The sequence below is a fragment of the Lepidochelys kempii genome, chromosome 2 (assembly GCF_965140265.1).
Source record: "Lepidochelys kempii isolate rLepKem1 chromosome 2, rLepKem1.hap2, whole genome shotgun sequence".
NCBI classification, from domain to species: domain Eukaryota; kingdom Metazoa; phylum Chordata; order Testudines; family Cheloniidae; genus Lepidochelys; species Lepidochelys kempii.
In genome coordinates this window covers 257866761-257894193 of record NC_133257.1, presented here as the reverse complement: position 1 = coordinate 257894193, position 27433 = coordinate 257866761, and the positions used below count along the sequence as shown (strand labels likewise).

The following is a 27433-nucleotide window of genomic DNA, read 5'->3' as shown; positions in this document are numbered from 1 at the left end:
CCCTATACAAATGTATAGCTTCCAGAATGTATCTCCTTTCTCAAAAGCCAGCTGCTCTCAGTGCAGTTTTGAGAGCTCCTGCCTGGAAAAGAGAAAAATTCCTCTGGGAAATCCATTCCTTGTGGTAGGGACGGAATAAAGAGGATCTGAGCTGTGCCAGGCAATGAGCTCTCGAGAGACCAGGAAGTAAGTGTGTGTTGGGGTGGTACTTAGTAACCTTGAGTCACCACTGAATGAGTTAGTGGTTAGTAGCTGACACTATGGAATTCTCTGTGGGGATTTCATCTATGACATCTTTGAGAGGATGAGCTAAAGGACAAAATCAGCAGAATGAAATCAACATTAGCCCATTTCGTATGGGTATTGTTGGGTGCTTAATTATAATCCTATTTTGTTACTTTCCAGACATCTCTGTGTCTCTCAGATGTGGTCTGCACGCAGGTTTAGTACTGGTATAGCTATGTCCGTTAGCGGTTGATGTGTTACTGATTACATTTATACCATTACAACCCCTCGAGTGGACATGTTATACTGGTATAAAGGTGCCTAATACTGGTAGAGGTTATTCCCAGTCCCACGTAGAAAGTAAGCTGTACCAATATAAAACACCTTTAGACTGATGTGCCTATGCCCGCACTCGGGGCAGTTTTACTGCTTTAGCTATCCCGGGATAGTTACAGGGTACAACTTCTGTGAGTAGATGAGCCCGCAGCTTTTCAGGAATGTGCTCAGGGAATCATCTTGAGCTTCGTCTGTTTCCTTTCCTTAGAAATAACTAATAGTTCAAGGCACTTATGGGCCTGAATGTGCATCATAACATTTCCCACCCACAGCCGAAGGTTCTCTTTACTCTTACTTAGACTAGCGAACCATCTACCACCTGGTGTCGGCCCAGGGGAGCTTCTTCTCATTTTGTTCCCCTCTTTAAGTAGCTGTTATAGCAGATGGAATATCTCTCTCTCGCGCTCTCTCATTTTTCTACTAAAAAAGAAGCTGTTGAAGCTGTTTTTAGCCAATGACTGGGAGGGGAAAGATCAGCCCTTTTGTCCTTGCAGGAGTTGGCAGAATGCCAGTGGGTAAATCCCAGAAAGAAATAAGAGAATAAACAAATGAAGAGCATATTTTGCATGTCAGTAGCACCTGACAATTTAAACCTGCTTGACCACAGGATAAAAGGTAGTATACCTCTTTTAGAGAGACACAGGGCCAGGTCTTTGGCTGATGTAAATCCACTGACGTTTGCGGAGCTATGCCATTTTACACCAACTGAGGGTCTGGAGCAAAGAGGTTAAGGGACTTGTCCAAGGTCATGCAGTTAATCAGTGGCAGAATCAAGAATAACCCCTAGGATTCCTGACTCTCAGGGTCCTGCTCCACCCATTAGACAACACCTGCACCTTAAAGCTGCAACTCTGGTGCCCATTAAACAAATAAGCAAAGAGAAGCAGCAGTGCAGGAGAGAGACTGAAGGTACAAAGAATCTGACAGATCTATGGGCTTGTCCAAAGGCGCTTACTGGGCTGGACAAGTGAATAGAAGTGACAAAAGGATTTCCAAAAGTTATAACCTATAAGCCTGATCCTGAGAGGTACTGAGCAACCGCTGCTCCCATTGACTTCAGACAGGAGCTGTGCACCTCTCAAGAGCGGGCCCCTCGAATGATCCCTGGATAGGGACACACAAATGCTTTCTTCATTGTTTGATGTGTGGGAGCATAGAGGGGGGAATCAGATTCTATCCTTAGCCAAATCTATGCTGCCACTTGCTCCTGAAGGGCGTAAATTGAAGTGGGACCTGTTTCATCCTGAACAGTCTTCAAATGCCACATAGATGCAAATTAGCAAGTCACATGCGGTGTTACCTCTTAGAATATCATCATCTATCTAATCTATCTATCACCACCGCCATCTGGCTAGCTGATGTACAGAATGCACAGACCTTGCACAGATTGTACACCTGATCTGACTGCCACAATGGGACAGCCCCTTAGTATAAATTGATGTAGCTCTATTAAAGTAACTGAAGTTGAGAAACTTGCCCAGTGAATTTAAAATGGCTGCACTGAAGCTAGAAATAGTGACAACCTTGACTGCTTCGTTATGGGGGAAGGGAGGAATGGTTTTGTCACCATGTTAAAAGCCCTCTCTCCATTTCAAGCATCCCATAATGCTCAAGTCAACATTTTGCTGCACTAGACAGAAAATAGAACCCATGGTACAGACACAATAACCTTCCTAGGAAAAGAGACCACAGAGATCTGGATTTACTAGATTCCAGGCTGACAAAATTCATTGCTTTCCAATGGCAGCAAACTCACTTGGAGCTTCATACTGTGAGGGGCTGAGTGCCCTCAGCACCCACTGAACTTCAGGACTGGGCCTTTTGCAATGGTACATTGTTCACATAACACATGCAAATCTTCACTAGAATCTCACCAAGCAAAAGATTACTTACAGAGAGTTCCAGCCAGTCGTGTCTTTTCGGTAGAAAATCCCAGTAGAAGTTGGTTGCTTTTGAAATTCACAACAAAGCAGCCCTTAGTGTATCCTATGGAGAAGCCCTGCGTCAATCTGTGTCCCTTGATCCTGTTCTCTGCCTCTGATGGGTCTCTGACAGCTGATTTTATCACAGTGTGCTGGGCTAAGTTGAGAGGATGAGCCAAATGGTTTATTTTTAGGGAATACGGAAGTTGCTGTTCCATCAGGCTGAGTCAATCAAGAGTTCCTGCAGCTATGGCGGGGGGGAGTCTTGAGTTGTCGCTGGCACTAACAGCTTGCAATGCCGATAGACTTATTCATTCAGCAGTGCCCCACTGTAATTCAGTGAAGGGATGTGTAAGCTTCCAAATATTGTGCATTGGAGAAGAGGCACTTTCCTGAGTCATTTTCAAGGGTCCTTGGGCCACGGCATTGGCACCTTGTGACTGTCACAAGATTTTTACTATGTTAAAAGCTGGTAATGGCAACAAGTATTAATTAACCCAAGCTGATTCCTAATTAGCTTTTAAATGGATGTGTATTTTTTCTAGAACTCTTTAGTTTAGAAAAGAGAACAGCAAGAGGAGATATGGCAGAGGAACATAATATAAGGCCACTACATTACATAATATCATGTGACAATGAGTTCCACTGATTAAAAAGCATTACTTTTTATTTAGTTTATATTTTTTGCCTTTTGTTTTTCCTTTCTTCTTCTTAGACTGTGGAGAAGGGTGCTACACATAAACAACAATAGCACCTATCATTAGCCTAGACAACAAGAGTGGACGGACTTCATACCTCAGAGCACAACTGATTACTAGGGAATTTTCCCCCCTTAGAAAATTGCACCTAGGTGTTCTGTGTGGGTTTCATGCTTTCTTTTGAACTGTTGGCCTGAGTGAAAAATACAGGAGCTAATCCTGTGCAGGTCTGAGTGCCTTCAAGTCTCAGTCCACCTTCAGATTATGCCTGTCAGCCAGCTTCAGAGGTGATGTATAAGTTAGATTTTGCACTAGTTTAGTCCCTTTACATTCAGATTCCTTTTTGATCTAGTTTCACCCATTCTGCTGATCTCTTAGAGGCGTCTAAGTTGGTCTAATTTATCCGCTGAGGAATTGTAAGAAGGTGTAGGCTTGCTCTAGAGGAGACTGTTCGTATAATGTGGCCACTAGAAACGTAAGTAGAAAGGCCACCACCAGCTAGAGATGAAGGACAAGTTTGGATGAGATAGAGGCTACGAAGGTCTTGCACTTAAGACAGCAGATTGGAAAACAAGATGGCTGCCATTCCCAGCTCTGTCACAGATTTCCTGTGTGGCACTGGGGAAGCCACTTCAATCCTATGGGCCTCAGTTCCCCAGACTTCTTTAGTCTTCCTTCACTATTTAGATGGTAAAGTCTTTGCGGCCATGACTGTGTTTGTACAGCACCTTGCACAGTGGGGCCCTGCTATCAGTAGGGGCCTGCAGGCACTAGCATAACATAAATAAGGATAAGAATTCAGTGGGAATTGTAGCGAGGGCAGATTTTGGTCCCTAGTGGGCACCCTATTTTCCTTGTGGCAATGGCCAAATAGCTTGAGAATGCTACTATTTCAGTGCATGTTGCTCAATCCCTTTTTACAATCATTGGGTATCTCTGCTCTACAATACTGTATATTTCTCCTTTCCCATTGTGGTTCCTGGAGTGGCTCAAATCCTCAACACCCCCAGCGCCTTAAATACACAATTAGGCCACAACCTACTAGCTGCTTGCTGAGATCTAGGGGTTTGGGTTCAGATCTGTGTCTCACAAGAACAGCCCCCTCCAGGAACTGCTCTTTGGTTTCCCTCGATAGACTAGAATCAGGGAAGAAAGTTGAGATCGCTCAGAACTGATTGAAATCCAACTACCTGAAGGGGAAAAAAAAAAAAAAAAAAAAGCCCTGAAGAAACTATTGTGCAGAGACCACAGTCATTAATCTCCCATGTCAACAAGACATTGCACTCCGTGCATGGGGTGGTCTCTGAGTAAGGCACTGTTACGCAGTAGTAGAGTCTCATATAAAATATCCCCACACGGGGTCTCTCAAACACTGAGAGGGGAAAGGCCAGGGCTCTGAGTAAGCATGCAATATACCTTTCATTGATTACCAGCCAGGTTCTGACTCAGGAATGGGAATGGCAGGGGCTGTCATATGTTTACCAGCTCAGCTAACTAGATTATTCATAAGCTCTATCACAAGCAAGAGTCAGCAAACGGAGTGACAGGCTAGCTTGGGAACGCCGAGGACACACGGCGGAGCTGCAGCCTATTCATTTCGTAGGGATGGGGAAGAGGAAAAGGCAGTGAGCATTGAAAAGGCACCAGGTCAAGGACAGAGCACAACAGGGTGTGGGTGGGGCAGCACCACATTGCCGGAGAAGACAGCAGCTGGTAGCAGCTTGGCTGAGATCCCATCGTAAGAGTGTCTACCAGTGGCAGCTTGTGACTTTTTTGACAGGTGGGGCACAAATCACCAAATCGTTAATTCAGTCCCTGCCCAATGCATAATTTAAGAGCTATTATTATACAATTAGTTTTAAATACACGGAAAAGAATCTAATATTCATCTGTTCCCTGAGAAAGAAGAAGAATTCCAAGTAATATAAAAACAGTTTAAAAATCCAGAGATTTTCACATGGATTTAAATACTGGATCAGCTTAAGTTAAAGTCGAATGTAAATTGATGTTTTTCAGCTAACTTCATACGGCTCTGCTTAGAGTATTTTCATGCATTCAAATAATAGACCACAATCACTAGGTGACTATAATATACCACCATCAATTTTAAAACGAAAAGTCACAATAGCACTTTAAACAACACACAACTTACAAAATTGCTAAAAAAAAAAAAAAAAAGTGTGTATCCTCAGTTGGCAAATCAGAACCTGAAATTCATGTGTTATTTATATAGACACAAACACAGTAACAAAAAGTCATTAATTCAAAACAAACAAGGCAGTTTAACAGAATGGTTCTGAAACTGCTCATCTTTGAAGAGACGTCTAAATCAAAGTAGCTGCCATAAGAGTTGGTGAGTCAGGGGGTTGGGCATAGCCCTTACCTGTCACTTGTTAGCTGCCTCCCAGCTGGTGAGATACAAAGCCAACAGGCAGCTCACTTAAGCGGAGAGCTGCAGGAAGTAGGGAGGTTCCTACAGGAGATCCTGGTCAGGGAACGCTAGGTAAAAAATCTGACTGGGATACCAGCTGTGTAGGCAGTGGCCAAAACCTCAGGCGAACCAGGGGGCAGGGCCTGGTTTACCTGCCTTGACTCCTACTGATCCATGCTTGTGTTTGAACAATGAGGGAATCATTGGGAAAACAGAATGAAATACTGGCAGTGATGGGAGCTTCATTAACAAAATGGCTGGGGAGTTGGCCTCCTGCCAGCTCAGATGAGAGTTGGGAAACTGAAGAAGAGGCAGGGTCTGCTGGGTTTAGGGAAGACCCTGTTACACTCTCCCTCGCTTCTTTGCCACAAGACAGCATTATATCTTAGCTAGGTAGCTGGATCCCCTATTTTAAAACACCTAGGTTCCTGGCTAACTGGGACACAGTGAGAGAGACAAACCACTGAAAGCCAGCTCTATTGGCTAGTTACAATAGACTTTGCATTCAGTTGTCTGTTGTCATGTTAGGAAAGTAATTGTGTTTGCTGGGACACATGCACAGCCCTACTTGTATAAAGGAGAGTCACAAATGCTTGCACTTCTCATTTGATTAGCTGCCTGCATTCCAAAGCTCTGGCCAAGGTTTCTGTCCTGCTAAATTAGGGCCAGAGTTTGATACCCTTACTCATGACTAAATAGTACCTCACAGCATTAGTAGTCCCGTTGTATTCGTAGAGTAAGTGAGTTAAGGTATCACAATCTGGCCTTTACTAAGTACAGTGTCCCAGTCCATGTACAGCAACATTCAGCGCATATATTTACTTTCACTGGGAAGAGACCAATAAGACTCAATCGACAAAAACCTCTGACATTTTTGCACAATGGATCATCAGATCAGGCAACTTTATATGTATATGAAATGGCTTTTAAAAATACATATTTTCTTCAAGCAATAGAAATGATGCAACAGTTTCCTTAACAGAAATGGTGCCAATCTTCAATCTATCCATCCACAAAGCTAATATTCAGACTGAAAAAGACTCATACAGGTCAGCATTTGTGCAAAAAAACAGGTTTATAAACCGAAACAGAAATGCAATAGAAATGTTTTCATGATTGCCTTTTGTTTCAACTGCATAAGAAAACAGCTTTTGTTTAAACAAAAGAGCAGAGTTTGCCATCCTAACATTGAAGCATCCTGCATGAGAATCAGAGTGTGAAATTGACTAGAAACAGACCAGCTACCTTTGTAAAACCAACCAGTTTATCATTCTCCAAGGAAAGAGATGTGCACAGGGAAAACACAGGAAAAATGGTGAAAGGGACATGAGTTTTTCAAAATGATTTCTATTTTAATAACCTGTGCTATTACAAGTACCAGAAGTGTATTACATTTAAAGAGACATTTGTAATACAAGTAAGGATTCTTTGCTTTTATCCTCAGCAGGTGTAAATTAATGTAGCTCAACTGATTTCAGTGGAGTGCTGCTGAGGCACACCACCTTGGAGTCTAGGAGTCCTAGTCTAGACCAGGACCCCAATGTGCTAGGTGCTGACCTGTTACAGCCCAGAGAAATCTCTTATTTTTCTCTCCTTTTCACTCCCCACACTTCAGTGCCTCATATCACAGTCACTATCCTCCTTGCTAAAGACGACTTGGCAACATCTTCAGAGCGCAGCAATATTGCTCCTTAATTTGCTGCAGAGTGACACGGTGCTCACCTCCCTCAAGTTGGAGAACAGTTTCCTCTGTTCTGCCAGACAGCCAAGGGAGTAAGAGATGAGATATTCCCTCCTAAACAGCAACTACTTCCCTCAGCTCCCCCCGCCCCCCGCACTCCACTACTGAACAACAGAAATCTCTGCCAGGTGATTTGTGCAATTGTGAAGGTCCAGTCCAAGGATTTGGAGTACAGGGAAGAAACCACACTACCACTAGATGGCAGTGTAAGCACTCACATCAGAGAGACTATCAGAAGGCCATGTGTCAGTATAATAATGCCTGCATCTGTAATTTTCACTCCATGCATCTGAAGAAGTGGGTTTTTTACCCACGAAAGCTTATGCCCAAATAAATCTGTTAGTCTTTAAGGTGCCACCAGATGTTTCTGTGGATACAGACTAACACGGCTGTCCCCTGATACTTGATCAGAAGGACAGGTACCTTAACAGAAATGCTTTCATAAGCTAACAAATATAAAAATAAAGTGATTGTTGGATATTTTATGGTCCGTTCCTACTATACTGAGGATGTGTGAACCTTACGCCAGGGAAAGAAATATATAATCTAGCTATACACTCTCTCACTTTCTCTCTCTCTTTCCCCACTTTGCGTTTTGAAAAGTCCCTGTAGATACATTCTTAAATGAATACAAAATGGAGTGGAAAAGAGAAGAAATTATATATCTATATCTATATCGCAGTTGCTCTGAACATGCTGTAATTTGTAGTCACATCAGACACCAATTTAAGCTTTGTTCCACTGAACTGATGTCACATCCTACTTTGCCTTTCATTTAACTCCCACCCCCCAAAAAATACCTGAATAATGTAAAAAATACATATACGTGTATTCTGTCCTTTAGAGGAGTGAAACGCACAGACACGCAAAAGCCAATGTATCGTGTGCCTCTGCTGACTGCTCTGTCTCTTCTTTCCAGTGGTCAAGGTTCCACCGGGAGAAGATCTGAATTCTTAAACCTTCTTTAACCTAGATTGTTCCATCTCCACAGCTGCAGCGTAGTCTCCAGGGCGTAGCCCACTTTAATTTTAAATGACACAAGCAACTGGCTTTCCATCATTTCCTTTAGGAGGCTATTCCATGATCCCGCAGACTTCACTGTTAGGAAATATTTCTTTACAGTAAGTCTAAATTTTCCATTGCTCTGTTTAATCCCATTACTCCTAATTATGCCCTTTTGAATCATTCTTCCTCCTTGGCACTTACTCCTTTCGCTATACTCATGCTCCTAGAGCATTCACAACAGCCCTTGGAGCGCCTGGTTTCTGGCTAGTGATGGCAGGGTCATCTCATGATGCTGAGGTTTACTACACGATCTCGCCAAGGGCTAAATGCGCTGCTGGGGTCTAGGACAAAACTAAGAGATGGGCTGCAGAGTAATGCAACAACTGGTGCATTTGCTTTGTAATCTGCTCTGCCCCTGATCCTATCCCCCCCCCCCCCCCCCCGCCCCCTGCATGATGCCTTTTTCGCCTTTGGTATGTGTTTGTTTGCATGGGTGTGAATCTATTTGACAGTGAAATGCTGATCAGCGGAAACATCTCAAACAATGCCATGAACATTTAAATCTCCCAGATGATTATGTACCAGATTCAGTGGCTAATTTAACTCCATGCAGCTCCAAACTATCCAATAGACTTTGTCTTCCCCTAGCTAGACTGCTGTATTTCACCAATGTGTCTGCTCCTTAGTCTTGGCATGAGGCCCACATTACAACCTACTGGTAATGTTGAAAACACCCCCAGCTGAGGTATAGAAGGCAGACATGGATTGTTCAGTCACGGAGTGGAATGCCCAGCAGTAACCAGCTTGTGCTCCACTACCCATGACCTACAATAGACACAGAGCATGGGAAGTCCCGCCTCAAGGGGTCTGACAGAGAGCAGCCTCATGGCTCCTGATTGGATCCCCATCCTATATAAATCTAAGGGGCATTCCAGGAAGCGTCCAGGCAACTGTGTGGATCTCCTGCAGCTGCCATGACCATTCCTGCACTCTGCTCTTGAACTCCTGGCTTGAATTGGACCTGAAACCTGACTCGGACTCTGATTCTTGATATCTACCACAGCCTGGAACTTGACTACAAACTTCTCTGCTACTCTCAGCCTCAGATTTGGCCCTACTCTAACTCTTGGTCCTGACTGCCCTTGTCAGGTTCTTAACAGTTTGCCCATACCACCCTAACCCGTGATTAAGGCCTGCCCTGGGAGAGCATGGAGGCAGCTGGCCGTTCCCTGCCCAGCATGCCCCAGAAGATACTGGAGATGCCTCAATGGTTGGCCACCCCCAGGAGGAGCTCCTCATGCTGCAAGACCAAGTGTCACAGCTCCCAATGGAGAACCAAGCTCTGTGCAGGCAATCCATCCAGTTCCATGATGAAAACATGGCACTGCAGGCCCCACTGGTGGAGCACGCTGCAGATAACCAGATACTATGAGAGCGGTGGCCTGGCTGCAGAACGAGAATGCTGCTCTCTGGGCACGCACTGCAGCTGTGTACCCAGACCCCTCCCAGAACATTTTAATAGGGACTGCCAAAAATTCAAGGGTTTATTAACCAATACCATCTGCTGGTTCTGCTCTGCCCCTGGTCCTACCCCACCATCAACCGAGCAAAAGTAGGACTCATTATTTGCTTCCTGATAGGAGAAGTATTGGACTGGGCCTAAGATAGATAGTGTATCATCATTCATCAGCCAGATGATGAGCTTTGTTCCTATACTTGGCATTGTAAAATGAATGATGTAGCTAACTTTAATGGTATCCCAAAGATCTCAATACCTATTTAGCAAGGTCCGGTGACGATTCCCATCACCTTTCTGTTTAAAAAGCTGGTGGGAACCAGATACCTCCATGTTCTCCTGAGCTGCTTTTTTCCCCAAATAACTGTACTATTGAGTACATTCCTGAAGATGGTACAAAAGCAATGGCTAGGCTCTAATGAGATCACAGCACTGGAATCACTTTCTATATACTATCTTAAGCCAATGATGACTGGGTCTGATTAATTACCTATGCAATGTCTGAAATGGAATCAAGCCAAGAGTGCTGTAGTTCAATCATAAGGTATGTACAAAATAAACCGCATAGCTCACTGAGTAGCATGGAAAAATTATTTCATCTTGAATGCAGTGCAAACCCAGCCAGGCTAAACATGGACTCATTTGATATCACCTATTTTTAACCATTAGCCTCGAGACTAACCAGCATAGAGAGAGTCAACATGATCCAGTGGACTGAGCACTGGCCTGCATTCCAACCCCTGCTCTCATGGACTCAGTGCGGTCATGAGCAAATCACTTAACAGTAATGTGCCTCAGTTTCCCAGTTTCTAAACTCGGACTATAATAATGTCTAACACTTTCAGGCTAAAAAAACTTCACTGTCAATGAAATGATAGATTTACATTTGATTTGCTTTGAGTCACTTGCAGTATGTCTTACTTGCTAGATAATTTGCCCTCTTCTTTTGGCTCCTGGAGAGTGACTCTTTACTGGGTTCATATCTCTCTAGGGAAGACAGACCCTCAAGCTACCTCTCCTTGCCATCCAAGCTGCCACTGATGCTGGCAAGAATGACCTTGGTCAAACTGGGTTGATTTAACTTATATCAGTGGGTTTGCACAAGAGCTGGGGATGACCCCTCTTTTGTGATCGGCGCAATCAGAGACATGGCAGCAGAACAGCTGAGATCACCCAGGAACCAAAATAAATCAGAGACTCACAGTGCTTGCCCACAGCTGAGTCATAGGCTGTATCTGGCACTTTAGAGATGGGCGTCTTACTTTTCCCGGAGAGCTTCACTTCCTGTACGAGAATGAGAACAGTCTGAGGTGCTAGCTGAACAGTTACACGTCCATAAACAGATTTTAAGAACCTTGCTAGGCACTGGCATGTATGGAAGGCAATCAGACCATTAGACCATAGGGTATATTGTCCCATTGTGGTTCTGATAGACCCACTGCATATTACACTTTGGCGTGCCATCGTCAAGCCCAAATTGTTTTATAATTAGGAGAGTGCACCAGCCCCAGAGAGCTGACAGTGTCTTGATTCCAGGCACTTCTAACCAGCACTAAGGATTCCACTCCACTGTTATAGCTTCATCTAGGTATGTGCCAGAGCCACTTAACCCCCAGGGTAACTCAGGTCACCAAATAAATCCCCGGTTTATTCTTAATTTTGGCCTCAGTTATGCCCCCCGTATTCACATGAAGTAATAAATCACTCCAGGAGTAGTCCCACTGGTTTCAATAGCATATATAGTGAGTAAGGTACTACTCCATGCAAGTAAAGAGATCAAAATCTGGCCCTTGGCAATTATATCCCTTATTTTTTAGCCATTTCCAGAAAGGTTTCTTTGCCTATCAACCCGAAGTCCTGGGCAATGTTTTGCCAGCTTTTTGAAGATCACCTCATTGTCTTATCTTTCTGACCGAGGTAAGCCCATCCCTTTCTTTAACCTGTCCCTACAGCATGTAGATTTCTCATGCCTGGAATTATCTTTGTTGTCCTTTGTTGCCTCCTCATGTTGAATCCTCTCCTCCCTGTGGAATCGCGATCACTACAGCGGTGCTACATGCTGTTCCAGATGGGGTCTCAAAAGGGCCTCATCCAGCAGTACTATGGCAAGTCATCTACCTTGATGCTAATGACTAGCAGTAGTATCTTGTTTGACTCCCTTCATCGGGCTTACGGGTTTGTGCTTCATCTCCACCCCCTCCTCCAAAGTGTCAAGGCGCATTAACTCCCTTCTTCCAAGACTTTTTGATTTACAGTTGATTCCGTCACTGTCTCTGCTGCCAAGAGCTGTAGAAAACAGGGCAAGCAGCTCTCCTGTCTTTGTTGGTTGGTCTCAGAAAGAGTATGCACAACGAGATCCAGTACGGCCTCAATTCTGTGACTGTCGTGGGGGTACTCTGAGTGCGTTTGTGTGACTGTGTTTTCTGGATCGCCCAAGGATTTTCAGTGTACTTAGTAGACGTTGGGCCACATGCCCCTTGTTCCTGGTAACAGCCAGTTTGAAATCACTGAGGCCTGGATGGCCTAGGCTGAGCTGTGTTTCAGGGTCAGAAGGATGCATGTTTAGATTAGGAGGCTGTGGAGGAGGGGACTTTGTCCCACAGTGAATTTGTACACTCTGCAGAATAGGGTTCAAATTTAGTTTAAACTACAAGTGGAAATGAGTTTGTTCTCACCAGTGGCTGTTTCCTGGCTCTCCTCAGTGTTATTCACTGGTCACATGAATTGGTGCTAAAATCTAATACATTTCCCTTTACACACACCACCAATTACTAATGAAGGGCCAGATTCTGCCACTATTACTCCCATGAAGTAGTACCCTACTCCAGAAGTCGTTCCATTGAACCCAGTGGGGCGGCTCATGGAGCACATAAGTACAGGTGGCAAAAACTGGTCCACAGGAAACATGGTGTGTGCTTGGGAAGCTGCTAGTGTGCTTGTTTCGCACAGCAAGCACTGTGAGTAATAAGAAAGATGGTGTAAGTGAACATGCGGAGAAGCCAGTGTTGCGCGCATTAGGCTCTGCTCTTTGTCTCCTAGCCACACCCGGGAGCAAGCCCTAGACCTATTTTTCTGAGCATCTAGTCTCACACCAATATCTGTCCCTCCTGAAACCTGATCTCCTTTCCTCAGTTCCACTCACCATTCTACAGTAGTGCTTCCCTATCACATTGACAACCACTGGCATTTCATCACCTAGTTCAAAGGCAGCTGGGTTCCGTCCTGAATCCCAAAGGGAAATACATTTCTTGGGAGGTTTGGAAGAAGAAAGTTCACCAACCTTTCTGGCTGAATCCTTCCCTGTGGAGGTTGCAGCACTCCATTGTTGCCTCCTGCTATTGCTCTGGGATGACGAGAAGGACAATTCAGTCCAGGGTTTAGCTCCCTGGGTCAGAGGCTGGGTGGTTGTCACTATGCTGGACTCCATTTCACTCTCCCTAAAACTGCCACTGAAAGATGCTGTCTGCTGTGTAGCAAAAGGGAAAGCCGTAAGCTGTGAAGTGGGAGCAGCTTTACCGGTGTTGAAGCTGGTCTGAAGTCTCCTGGAGTTCATTGCCGTGCTATTGGTTTGATGGAAGGTGAGGTTCTCCATGGATTTGCTCCTCAACCCATCATTGACGTGGCCTTGAGGTGAGGCAAGTTTCCCCCCCCCCGAAGCCTGCTGTAGAACATTTCTCACCATGATCTATAAATTGCATCAAAATAGACTCACTCTACCTCCCACATAGCTCTCTCCATAGGGAGTGCACTGTGGTTGTAATACTCTACTCCCAGTCCTGATCCCCATCACCCACTCTCAACTTCATGTCTTCTGTCATGTTACTAGGCTTGGAACAGTCTTCCATCAATCATTCTCCTCCTGCCCTTCTGACTACTCCTCCCTAGAAACCACTCCTTCCATAAACTCTAGCGACACTGATCTGCGCATGGCTCACCCTTTCCTGAACTGTGGTTCCATGCTTTGTCTTGTCTATGCTAGAATGTAATTTTTTGTGGGAAGGACTGTCTTATTCTGCGTTCTGTAAAGTGCTGTGTTTGGACCACATTCTATTCCTTCTTCCACTGGTGTCAATCAAGAATGTCGCACTGAAGTCAATCAAATTACAAAGCTATAAGGCTGATGTGAGAAGAGAATCAGACTCTATATCTACAGTACTGTTTAAATGCTTGATAATAACAATTAGTATAATTAATTTCAGAAATGTTTGTTTAATATTGAGTTCAAATACACTTTGCTTGCGTCCTAATGCAGAAATACCAGTGCATTGTGCTGACTGATGGGAGCAGGGAAGGGAAGCTCTTAGTTCTTGTTCCTTTTTATGTTACTAAACAAATAAAGATACACACAGGTATAGGCCAAGTTGGTGTATTGGGTTAAGATGCTAGGCATCCATTTCTGCAAGCTGGTCTGCGTAGGCTAACCATTGCACCTGCACAGAGCCCCACAGATTTCAATGGGGTCTTCCTGCATGGATCAGCTTGCAAGATCAGCAACTAACTTCTTCAGACATTGAATTTAGTCATGTGAAAATAGGTTAGTTAAATATCTCTCTCTTCAATGGGAGTTGAATGTTTTCCCTGGTGTGGGTTTATTATTTGTATTCCTGGCTCCTAGAGGCCCCAGTCATGGATCAGGGCCCCCCTGTGCTAGGTGCTGTACAAACACAGGTCAAAGGAGCTTGCAATCTAAGTATAAGATGAGACACAGTAGGTAGATACAGGCAGATGGAGGAGTACAAGTCAACAATGAGACCGTACTCATCACAGCATGATAAGCAGCAGTCTAGCCAGTGGGAAATTCTGCTAATAGTTTTAGGATTCAGCAAGGTCCTAAAGCCTGTTATATATTAAATAAAAATCAACTGAATTTTATTAAAGGAACCTTTAAAAATGTTATAGATAGAGAATACTAGGGGCTGGTCTACACTAGAAAATTAGGTTGACTTAACTATATCTCTTAAGACTGAAAAATTTCACTACTGGTGTGATATAATTAAGCCAATCTAAGCCCGGGGGTAGACACCACCAGATCAACAGAAGACTTCTTCCATCGACCTACCTATTGCTTTTTGGAGAGCAGGATTTACTACAGTGACGCTGCAGGAAGCATCTACACTAGAAACACGACAGTGTTGCCATTGTGCCGCTGGAGCATTTCAGGTGTAGATGTACCGACTGTGTCCTTTCCTGTGTCTGGTTCTCTGTGGGCATACCAAGGATGTGACTGAACTGAACCCTCGTGAGAAGGGCACTAGCCAGCTCCTATGAACTGCTTGATTTTCATTCATTAGGACAATACACTGTGTCAGCCTGTATTCTCTTCTATCCCTCATATACTAACCCGTTTGCCTGTAGCTCACCTTGCAGTTGTCTTGCTTTGACGAGGCACTTTCACAATCCAGTATGTTCTGATACCTACACAAGACAGAATGTGGCACATTACTTCCTTTCTATACACTGCATTGAATACATACATTTTTTTCTTGTACAGGAAATTCCCTGTTTTTCAAAGGGCTTGGTGGGGCAGAGGGGCTCTGAAACCTTTGAAACTCAGGTTTCATGAAAAACTAATTCTGGCTTTGATATGAATTTTGGATAAAGGGATGGGTCTGAATTTGGGATTGCGACCTCCTGGTGCCAAAAGTCAGAGCGGTGCATAGGGTTACAGGGATCCCCTGGGTCTGGTATTGACATCATAATTCCTCAAAGGGTATCATGTAAAGTCTCTACTGAAAGCTTGTGTCACCCTGGTCATCACAATCGCTGTGAAATGTATGTGCAGATAATTCGTAAGGAGTCATGTATCTATATGTTCTTAAGGTCAAAGTTGGGGCTGGGTACCAAAAGGTGATAAACCAGTTTCTTTCAGTTGGGAGATGCTTATATACCTGCCTGGCTATATGTAAACTGAGTACTATATACTTCACAAGGAACACCTATTTAAAGGCTGAGCAGATGCTAACCATGAGATTGTGAAGTCTCCAGGGAAGAGTCTTTCCAGTAAAAACAAGCAGCAAGGGGTACCCTGTTTACAAGTGAACACAGTGGATTGCTGGAACTATATCTGAGGGTGCAGAGGTACACCCAGGTATTCTTCAGGTAGGGGACAAGCTGCCAGCTGGCTTATCTTATGAATGGATGATCACAGCTGGTCTGGCTGTTTAACCCCGTGAGAGAAACTTCGGGTGAGCTAACTTTTGTGAGACAGGAGGATGTCTTAAGTTTAGGCTCTAGAAAGCAGGGTATAATTTTACTTTACATGTAAGCCTCTGTTTCCAAATCTTTTGCATGCTACTTCTAGAATCTCTAGACTTTGTTAAACAAACTTTGACTTGTTTTCCCTGTAAGCAAATCTAAGTGCTGTGAGTTGGGTGGCGTGGTAAGCTGGGAGACACTGTTTCTTTGGGAACAGCGGATCTGTGAATTCTGTGAGTGCCCAGCGGAACAGAGGCTGGACACTCAGGGGTGTGGGGGGGATGCTCGAAGGGCTTGGAGGTTGGAGTCTGCCTTACCTGCAGAGGGACAGTGGAACCTGCTTAGGCTCAGAAGGCAGTGCTTGTGTTACCTCTAGGCTGGTGGTGACAGGGAGCTGACCCCTGGCAGGCACAGACAAGGCTTCCTCACGCTAAGGGCAGGTGGTAGCAAGGTACCTCACTACCCTGAGTACCCCGGGAAGCATCACAGGGATGACATGGAGATTTTGATATTTGAGGTACGGAGAAATGGGATTTCATAGGTTTTACAGGCAGGAGGAGCCACTGTGATCATCTAGTCTAACCTCATATACAACAGAGGCCAGACAGCTGAGTTGTGTTGCTGAGCAGTGTTGCTGCTGAGGTTGTGCTCCGAGTGGGCAAGTGTTATTTTGAAATAATAAACAGATGCCTCTCCAAGGCTCTAGCTGCCTGGCATATTGTTAATACAATCCCAGCAGCATCATGGTGATCACTTTAACAGACCTTGGCCCGCCAGTCACCTAGAAACCCTTCCTCTTTGTGGGAAGCGCATGGTTAACCCTCCCCAAAAACCCTCTCCACCAAGGGGCTTTTGCAGTGTGCCTGGAAGGTCACCAAACTGGGCTATTTTAGATCACGGTGCGGAGCAAGTTCCAGAATCCCAGAGTCCTCACAGAACATGCCCTGTTAGCTGCTGCCTCATGAGGGATACCCAGCTCGCATGCCCCGCTGACCTTAGCTATGACAGGGGAGAGAGGTAGGAGGCCCTCGTGTCCAGTTAGGGCTTGATAGGTTGTAACTGGCCCTGTTGGTTAGAGTCTGCTGCATATGAACTGTGTGTTTAAGAGTTTGTCAAGAACTCTCTGAGGGTGGACTGGAGGTTTTTTGCCGCAGTTAGTCCGGATCTCAATACATCAATAATACAGAATGGTTAGTGGCATTTGGAAGTCAGCTGCTCACCTGGCCACTAATGCTGAGACAGAGTTTCTTCTTAGAGCCACTGCTCTGTGAGCTGACCTGCTCTCTGGAGAGCCAAAGGCAGCGTGAAAGGACTGAGGCTGCCTCGGCTTATCATCCCTTTCCATGCTCTCCGTACCTGCTCCAACTCTCTATCTGCTGGCAGCAGAGAAAAGAAGCAAAATCAATGCACTGTGAGTCTGTGGAAAGCCTTTGAAAGTCTCTCCAGTCCATTTATACCGTGCAGCAGTGTATATTGTGTTGGCCAAGCTCTATCTTCCATGACACCTCTGCAAACTCCTTACATCAGAGGGATTGAATGGGGGCAGCGGAAGGTCGAACATGGGGCTCTATAGATACTCTGGCATTTGATGGAGCCTGTAATGTTATCTAATTAAAATATAATTATGCAAACCATTGTTGCTACCACTGTTATATAATTGCAACGTATACAAAGTATAACACACGGTCAGAAAGGATTAAACAGCTTGCGGGCTAACTAACCCAAAGCCGACCTTTAAAGACATGTTAGAAAGTATGTGAATGGTAATTAGGCCATTCAATGTTAGATAGGCTAGAACCTTGAAATGCAAACCTATATTGTTAGAAATTAAAGGTGATACTAATTATGTGTTTACTTATTAATCTTGTTAAATGTTAGCCATGTAAACCGACAGTTCCTGTCTGTCTCTATAGCTATTGATTCAGAGATCAAAAGGGAATATTAACATTCAGATGAATCTTGGGTGAAATAATGTCATTGTCTATATGTCTCTTTGAAGTTTGTGATAGACTGCTTAATGGATAAATTATCTTATGTGAATCCTTGTAGTTAATTACCGGTGAGGTTTAGAAAACAGAAGATTACATCAAAAGCCTGTTGTTTAGCTAGGACTGTGTGGTCAAGCAAAACTGTAAAAGAGATCCTTGGGTCCTGATCCTGTCATCTCAGATCTGCTTAAGGTTTCATGCAGGGGAAGCCTAAACTATAAGGATTGAGATCCCAGTCTTAAGATCGAACACCCTTAATATGATATTGGACATTGGACTATAACCTATGGACTAAATTCTAAAAGAACTCTTTGCAACTACAAAGCTGACCATCTCTGCTATGAATCTGAACCTCAAGAACTGAACTCATGTCTGTATGTATATTGATCTTTTAACCATGCTCTCTCTCTTTTCTTTTTTAATAAATTTTAGTTTAGTTAATAAGAATTGGCTGTAAGTGTGTATTTGGGTAAGATCTGGAATATTCATTAATCTGGTTTAATGTGTCCGATCCTTTGGGATTGGTAGAACATTTTTCTGTGATGAATAAGATTTTCATTAATCCTCATCATATCTGACTTGGGTAACTAGGTGGAGGCATAAGGCTCAGTTACTTTAAAGGAACTGTGTTGTTAACTTCTGAGTAACCAGTGGGGTAATAAAGAATCTGTTTAATGCTGGCTTGGTAAATCTAAGTATTGGACTATCCACCAGTTTTGGAGGATTGTCTGCCCCATTCTTTGCAGTTCACCCTAATTGAGCGACCTCAGCTGGCTCCCCCCGGGACCCCAGTCACAGGGCAGAAACATCATAGGAAAGATGAAGCGCTCTCTGATACTACCACGGTATGTGCAGCTTGTGATGGGGACCATCTTGTTAGACCCAGTCCGCTAGTGGTCAGAGCACTGGCTAGCCATAGTTGGCAGTAGTGCTCAGTGGTTCAAGTCCAGGGAGTTGATGGTAGGGGAACCTGGGCCCTCTCACTCCTGCAGGTTCCAACCCAGGGTCTGGGGGCAGGCAGTTCAGGTATGTGACCTGGGCTAAGGTATCACCCAGCCTACTACCATCTCTTGGCCTCTCCTGAGGCCCGCTGCAGGCCTGGCTTACAGCATCCCCCCAGGAGAGGGTTAAGAGATTCCCTTCCCCACTCACGAGCAGCTACTCCACTGTCTCTTCTGCAGTGGCTAGCGGCTTTGAGTGGAGGGTGGTGCAGAGCTCCTTGCTTGCATGATCACTCTGACTGAGTGTGCTGCGCCTTTTAAACACACCTCCAGTGAGAGCATTCCCACCAGGCGCGGCTGGGTGGAGCTTCCTGTGACCAGATCTGCTCCTTAACCTCCTGTTCCCCAGAGTGGGGTTTGTACACCCCATCACAGGCTTACAGTTCTGATTCAGGAAAGCAGGTCAGCATGACTTAAGCACGTGCTTCAAGTTAATTCCGCCTGCTTAAATTCTGCCTTGGTGAAGGATGATTTTCTGAACTGGGGCCTCAGTGCACAGCCTGAGGGTGGCTATAGATGCATGGAAATGAGGAGGAAAATACAAAAGTTCCTTTGCCTAACTTGGCTATGCACCCCAAAGTGTGAATCCTCATCCAACCCCTGGTGTTTAGAGAAACAGCTACACTAGAAACAGCTACACTTTAAATTAGATTAAAGGGAGCAGGGAAAGAGGGAATTGACAGAGAAGGGAGAGACCTGGCAAAGGCTGGGATATTGTGCATACTCTATCCAGGCTGCCTGCTTGTAAATTACAAAGTAAATTACAGGGAGAAAGTAAAAATAACTCACCCTTGGAGTTTTCTCCACCAGGAGACATTTGGGTTGAAATTCTGGCCCTGGCCCGATTGAAGTCGGTGGCAAAACTCCATTGACTTCAGTGGAGCCAGGATTTTCCCCTTTATGTCTGTCTCTCTTGAATCCATGTGGGAAAGGTTTTTCAAATTTTGGGAAATGCTACTAATAAAAAATATAGTATTTGTACGGTACCTACTAGTGTGCTAGGCACGGCAAGGGTTAGAGGCAACATTGATTAAACTAGGACAGTGCTCGCTTTTTTCATTCTTTGCGACATTAATTTTTAAAAAGTAAAATCCAGCTCAAAGGTGCTCTTTACGTCAAATTTAAGTCTGATGCAGGAGCTAGGTCATTTCAGTCTCTTGCTACTGGAACCCTATTGGATCTTCATGTCCATCCCTCTGCCAGAGTAGGGTAGAGAGCCCCTAATGAAGACATACCAAAGACAGAGAGTTCTTTATCATTACAAAAATAAACTACTTTAATGGAAGTTTTGTGTCTGTATCAGAGGGCACAATTTGGTCTAGTACCAATGGATCCTTTAGTCCCAGTGTTATGTGAACTTCCAACTTCCTCTCCTTAACTGAGGTGGTAAATGGAGGAGGTGATATTTAGCATTTGTATGCCTCTGCTGCCATAAATATGTCTGTCTAGTTTAATGTCTGTTAACTAGATATGGCTGTATTCAAGCCCCAAGAATAGCAAAAGTATCAGGCACTGGTCTATAGATCATTAAACTGATATTTCAATATGTACTGGGCCCTGGTTTTTGAATGGGTCCTCTGGACATTGCTCTCACAGAAACAATAACTGGCTGCAGTTTGTGTGTAAGTTATTTATTTACAATGAAAATTCACAATACGAGACTGTGGAGAAACTGAAACCATTCCTACATTAGATTTTCACGTTAAAACTCCCCACTTTGTTTGCAAAATGTATTTCAGTAGCCATTTGCATTCTACAAAAGAATAGCCTGGCCAAGATTTTCGAAAGAAACTAGTGATTTTGGGTGCCCAACTGAAGACACGTTAAAGGACCTGATTTTGGTGGCGCAGCACTTTCTGAAAATCTGTCCCCTTCAAGGCCCCTCAAACTGGGTCCCCAAGGACTGGGGCACCCAAAGCACTAGTCACTTTTGAAACCTTTGGCCACGACATTTTCCGTTTCACCGGCAAGGATGTTTCAATTGAAAATCATAGACCGTTAGAGAAGGAAAAGACTTAACAGATCATTAGTCCCATCTGCTGTGGGCCAGTCTGGGGTTAGGCCATACTGTATACTGTTGCAGTGCATTATGTCTAGTTTTAAATGACTCACAGTGCTGGTCCTTTAGAAGATCGTTCTACAGCCGGATCCCACCATTAGGGAAAGGTTTCCTGAGATTCAGCTGATATTTCCCTTTTCTTAATTTCAACCCATTACTTACCTTTCTAGAACACCCTAAACATTTCCCATATGAGCAATGCAGCCCCCCAGCTGACAAGAGTACACAGTAATTTCTAGGCTGAGTGCATTCAGCTTTCTGCAGTCCATCACAGCACAGAATAATAGTTCTCGGGAGAATTCAGAATTAAGTCACTTACTTGCTAGAATGCTGGTCTGAGCCCGGGATATGACTCTGCCATATAATTTGTTCCTTGATGTTCCTTGCTACCATGCAGCTGATTCCTTATTCCCGTCCACTCGCTTTGGTGCTAGGAACTTAGGTGGGCAAAGTCCCCCAGCAGGACTCCAATTAAATATTAAAAGTAAGTGGTGAGAACAGGGTCACCACGACTCAGAGAGCTGGCATCAAAGAGCAGAGGAGCATGGCTCCCACCAGTCCTTGTGAGGCTGTTTCCCCCTCAGAAAGTCTTTTACTTAGAAAAACACTGGGGCTAATCCAGATTTCAGCAGAGCTGGTTGGAACATTTTCACCAAAACATGCTGTCTTGTTAAAGCATTTTGCAGCCATGTATCAGTCTGAGCATCAGAGTCATACACGCAGCCACTCTAGAGGCTGGTGGCTAGGGTACATGTTATGTACCGAATTGCATACGGAGGAGAGGTGGCTTACTATTGGAGGAACAAGAGCACCGAGAACAGGCTGATCCAGAGGGTGACAGATGTTTGCTCTGCCATACAAAGCAAAGAAAGAGTCTTAAAAAGATTATGAGGAGGGAATAAACCGCTGGCCATTGTTTACAGTAGCAACTTAAGGATCCACTCGGGATCAGAGCCTCTATAGTGCTCTGTGTTATATATAGATATAGTAAGGACTGGTATAGAGGACAAAGTTGGGGTTCACGCCCTGTGCGATGTAATTAAGCCGACCTATGCCCCAGGATAGACACTGCTTGGTTGACGGAAGAATTCCTCAGAGAGGTGGATTTACTTCAGTGACGGAAGAACCCCTTCCTTCCATCATGGAGTAATCGCACTCTCCACAGCAGCGCCCAACTGCCGCACTGTAGCCGTACTGCTGTAGCGTATCTAGTGTACACATCCTCTACGAGATAGTTCTTGCCCAGAAGAGCTTGCAGTCTAGGCAAGACAGATGGATTGTGGGAGAAAAGGAAGAAATATTATCCCCATTTTACAGATAATACCCAGCTCTTATATAGCCCTTTTCATCAGTATATCTCAAACTCCTTTACAAAGGCGATCAATATCATTATCTCCATTTTACAGATTGGGACATGAGGCACAAAGAGATGGAGTGACCCGCCCACGGCTGCACAAGAAATTTGTGGCTAACTCAGGACTTAAACCCACATCTCCTGAGTCCCAGTCTAGTGTCTTAAACCCATTGTAAGGGAGTGTTAAACTGTATTGTACCATTCAGCCACTAACTGGCACTGTGTGTAAAATACCTTATTTAACTGAACCTCAGCCGTACCTAGCAGAGCATTAAAAGATCTTATGATGAACACATCATGTGTGTGTACGCAAGCTCTGTAGACTGTCCTTATGTGGTACAGAAATACATGACACACACGACCATCCTTCTTCTCAGGTCTGCGTACAAGACTTGCCCGGCTGTGTACTTGTGCGGGGAGTGATCTGCTAAGGACAAGCTATGGCACTTGGGAAAACTGCTCTTTGTCTAGCCTCCAGAAATAACACAAGTGTTGTTTTTTCTCTGCAGCGTGGGGCACGGGTCACTTGCTGGTTTGAACCAGAGTAAATGGCAGATTCTCTGTTACCTGAAGTCTTTAAATCAGGATTTGAGGGCTCCGGTAACTCAGCCAGAGGTTAGGGGCTGTAGCAGGAGTGGGTGGGTGAGGTCTGTGGTCTGCAATGTGCAGGAGGACAGACTAGATGATCACGATGGTCCCTTCTGGCCTTATAGTCTAAGCGTCGGGGGAAGTTGAGATTTGAGGGTGAGAAGCTTAGAGGAGAGAAGCTGGGTGAGTGAGAAATGGAAGGGTCGGGGTGGGAGGCCAGGGTGAGAGCAGAGAAGATGGGCTGTTCAGAGCTGCTCAAGCTTATCAAGGGCAGAGTTCCATCTGCTGGGTTCACTGGTTGTGTAACTCTTAATAGCTCACCGAATTGCAACTAACTAGAAATTGCAGCAAGCAGCATTTAAAATTCACTTTGATTCTTTGATAGCTAGCTTGCTGAGCTGCCCAAAGGAGCAATCTCCCTCTCTTGGATTTATTGCTATATGTCGCAGGAATAGACACCAGGTTAGTTCCGTGCCCAGTTTTGAGCAGAGTGCGCCAAGCAGGAGTTCAAAAGTGGGCATGTCTTGCAAGGCCTTCAAAGCCTGCCACCGCTCCAGCTGCCCTGTGGTACTGCAAGAGTAAAGACCCGACAAGAACGGTCCTGCCCCAAACCAGCCAGTTTTCCCAACGTCGTCCCAACAGACGTCAAGGTCTGTTGCTTCTCTGGAAAGATTTTGCACAGCAGTGAAGAGCCACTCTTGATGATGCAAAATACTCTTGTGAATAGATTGCTCTTGCAGGTCTAAAACAAAATGATGACCAGGCCTTATGGGTAGGCTGGGCCCAAAAAGAATTAATTGAAATGATCCACTAATTGTGAGGGCTTTTAGGAAGGGCAGTGGTCTCTCCAGTTGGCTCTCACATGGGGAACTGTAGACAAAATATAACAACTGAAGTCAGAATTTGTAAATTGTAATATCTCTGCTCTTCCAAGAAGCAAGATGGGATCTCATATGATCATGAACACTGTGGGCCTTGGTCCCAAAATATAAATGACATTCTGTGAAGTTCTTTCTGTGGGTTTATTCTTCTCAGTCTGGAGAGATCAACAAACAACAAAGTCAGTGCTTAAATAAGGACAGTGAATACTGAATTTGCAAAGGGCAGTTTATAATGGCCAAGAATTGCCACATTTATCATCAAAAGATTCTTTGAGCTGGAAAATCATTACCCAGAAATGTGTACGCTGAAAAAGAAACCTTTGACACCAGGCTTGAGCCAGTGAGTGAGTGCAAATCAGAGAACTGGGTACATAAACTGACAGATGACCCAAACTGAGAGGCTGAGCAGTTCTTTCCTCTGTGTGTTATTACTCTATAGAATAACATTTTGTACATTTCTATAGAGCCTGATCCAAAGCCCACTGAAGTCAATAGAAATGATCCCTATGTATCTTCTATCCAAGGATCTAAAAAAACACTTTATAAACATTAATAAACTTAGCTCCTCAGCTCCCATGAGGTAGGTAAATATAATGAGACCCATTGTATGTTGTTATTACTAATCATGTTTATTACTGTAATGCCTAAGGGCCAGCCAAGGATGAGGCCCTGTTGTGCAAACACAGAATAATAGACAATCCTTGCCCTGAAGCGCTTACAATCTAAATAGACCAGCCATACACACGGGAGAGAGAGGGGTAGAACACACCTGCAGAAGTGATCAATGTGGTGGCAGTAAATGGCGTGTTGTGCCATGACTTTAAAGATATATTTCTGGTCGGGTTATTTTAGAGGTAGAGGGGACAGGGCTGGGGAGCAAAGGGTCAGGGGGGCAGGTGCGGAGTGAAGCTGAGGAGAAGAGACTCTGGACGAGGATTGGCATAAGCAGTCAATCAGCACAGGGCAGAGAAAGTCCAGGGTAAAATCTGCTTCCCTATTTTAAAATTGGAGGTTGTCATTTTAAATTTCAGGGGGGTTCCTAGTCCTGCTCTCAGGCTAGGGGGCTCTTTAGGAAAGCAAGCCCCTGCTTGGGCCTCAAAGTGGTCAGTTAGTAGACAGCCAATCTAGAGTAAGCTGGGATGAGTTGTGCTGCTCAGTTTTTAGGGAGCAGCCTGCTTTGTCTCTCTCTCTCTTTTTGAGTTCTTACATGGGTTATCATTCTGAATTCTAAGAAATAAGTAGTGTTACATTTCAACCTGCCAGCAAGAGTATTCTATGTTTTAATCTAACTTCTCTATTATAGGTAATGAAGCCTAATAACTCTGTGCCTCAGTTTTCCCATCTGTAAAATGAGATAATCATACTGATGTCCTTTGCAATATATGGATGAAAAGCACTATATAAGAGCTAGATGTTATTATTAGATCTAGCCCATTAGCTTCTAGCCCATTAGTTCCTATTACATTATTTATAACTGTCTCACTGTTACCTTGTACTCCCCCATCTGTCTATCGTCTCTTGTCTTACAGTTAGATTGTAAACACTCTGGACAGGGACTGTCTTGTCATTACATGTATGTACAGTGCCTAGCATAATGGGGCCTTAATCTCTGACTCAGGCCTCCGGGCACTATTGTAATATAAATAATGTGTCCTATTTTACAGATTATTTGACATAGCTCCGCTAAGTCAGGTGGGTACTTGATGGAGAAGTGGTCTGAAGACAACTTTCTGTTTCTGAAAATTTTACAGTGCTAGGCCCTAATACCACTATCAGCTTCACATGGAGAGAAGGGCCAGTATGGCCTTGTGGATAGCTCACTGGACTCAGATTCAACAGAGGTGCAGTCCCTCCCTGTCTCTGCCACTGGCCTGCTGGGTGGCCTTGGGCAAGTCACATCATCCCTCTGTGCCTCAGTTTCCCCATCTGTAAAATGGGGTTAATGATACCTCCTCCTTTGTAATGTGCTTTGAGATCAGATATAAGTTGGGGGAGGGGGAATAGTGGTGTTCAGTGATCACACTAAAAGAAAAGGAGTACTTGTGGCACCTTAGAGACTAACCAATTTATTTGAGCATAAGCTTTCGTGAGCTACAGCTCACTTCATCGGATGCATACTGTGGAAACTGCAGAAGACATTATATACACAGAGACCATGAAACAATACCTCCTCCCACCCCACTCTCCTGCTGGTAATGAGTGATCACTTTAGGTAAGCTATTACCAGCAGGAGAGTGGGGTGGGAGGAGGTATTGTTTCATGGTCTCTGTGTATATAATGTCTTCTGCAGTTTCCACAGTATGCATCCGATGAAGTGAGCTGTAGCTCACGAAAGCTTATGCTCAAATAAATTGGTTAGTCTCTAAGGTGCCACAAGTACTCCTTTTCTTTTTGCGAATACAGACTAACACGACTGTTACTCTGAAACCAGTGATCACACTGTTTACATGTTTTCCATATTTCCAGAGAGTTTCAGCTCTGATGGGGCTTTTAACTACTCCGTTCTTCCACTCAGGCTATTTCCTGGTTCCTTTTGACTCCTGGTACCATGTGGTGTTCAGTGATCACTCAGCGCCCTGCTTTATTCTGTGTCCCGTCCCAACTAGTTGTGCATTACAAGAGCTTCACAGCAACCCACCCAGACTCTGTCCGCCCGGGACGCTCAGCTCTTAAAAGGCACAGACAGGGGTAGGCACAGGGGTATGCAACAAAAAGCTGGTGACTGAGAGAGAAGGGTTAGCACCTGTCTTGCTAGGCTCCTCTGGAATCTTTATTTTCTTGCGTCGAGCATGAAGAAGCATGGAGGGCCCAATGTAGGAGAGAGATCCAGGGCCCGGGGAGGAGAGTAGGAAGGAAACAGCTGCATGGGAAAAAGGCATGGACAGAGCTGGGAAGAAGAAATTAAGGGGGCGTTTATTTAGTTGAGTGGCAATGTGGTCTAATGCCTAGGGCAGTGGCCTGGGAGTTAGGAGAGCTGGGTTGTGGTCTTAGCTCTGCCACTGGCCTGCTGGATTCACGCTGGGTGGGTTGCTTCTCCTCTCTTTTCCCTGCCACTATTTGTCTGTCTTATCTGCTTAGAGTGTAAGCTCCTCAGGGCAGGAACTGCCTGTTAGTAGGAGTTGGCGCCTGTATGTTGTACCGTAATACCCAGTCATAGTAACATAGCCCATCTTGAATGAGGGTTGGTATCCGAGACCTGGCATGAGACTGAGCAGGGCCTTGGCTGAGGGAACCAGTGAGGGGATATGAAGAGGGACTGGATGTGATCAGAGGACAACAGATAATTTTTGTAGCAGCATGTCTGATGGATCGACCTGAGGCTACAGGGGGGCAGGATTTTATGTGAGGAGCTCTGTTTTTGCAGTTATATAATGTTGTTTTGATACTTGTATTCCCATTAAAACTGGTGAGTTTCTGTGTGTGTGTGTGGTGTTTTTTTATATTGCATGTGCTCAGCTTAATTTTTACTGCTTTGTGTTGGTTTGTTCAATGG

At 44.6% G+C, this 27433-nt stretch overlaps 1 protein-coding gene across 13 annotated transcripts in view; it reads right to left on the bottom strand.

Moving 5' to 3' along the window:
* Positions 1-21736, bottom strand: part of XIRP1 (xin actin binding repeat containing 1) — a 46798-nt gene extending 25062 nt beyond the window's left edge. For 2 of the 13 annotated variants that reach the window (XM_073334679.1, XM_073334692.1), the window contains exons 1-5: positions 21437-21526; positions 17290-17445; positions 15235-15289; positions 13155-13340; positions 11077-11158 (exon numbers count right to left, since the gene is read on the bottom strand). In XM_073334679.1, coding sequence (XP_073190780.1) covers positions 11077-11158; positions 13155-13340; positions 15235-15289; positions 17290-17414 — 448 coding nt within the window. In that variant the 5' untranslated portion in view covers positions 17415-17445; positions 21437-21526. Of the gene's footprint in view, positions 1-11076; positions 11159-13154; positions 13560-15234; positions 15290-17289; positions 17446-19847; positions 20257-21436 lie in introns of those variants that run through there. The other 11 variants (XM_073334682.1, XM_073334684.1, XM_073334680.1 and 8 more) reach the window with 11 other exon arrangements.
* Between the last annotated feature and the right edge of the window lie 5697 nt (positions 21737-27433).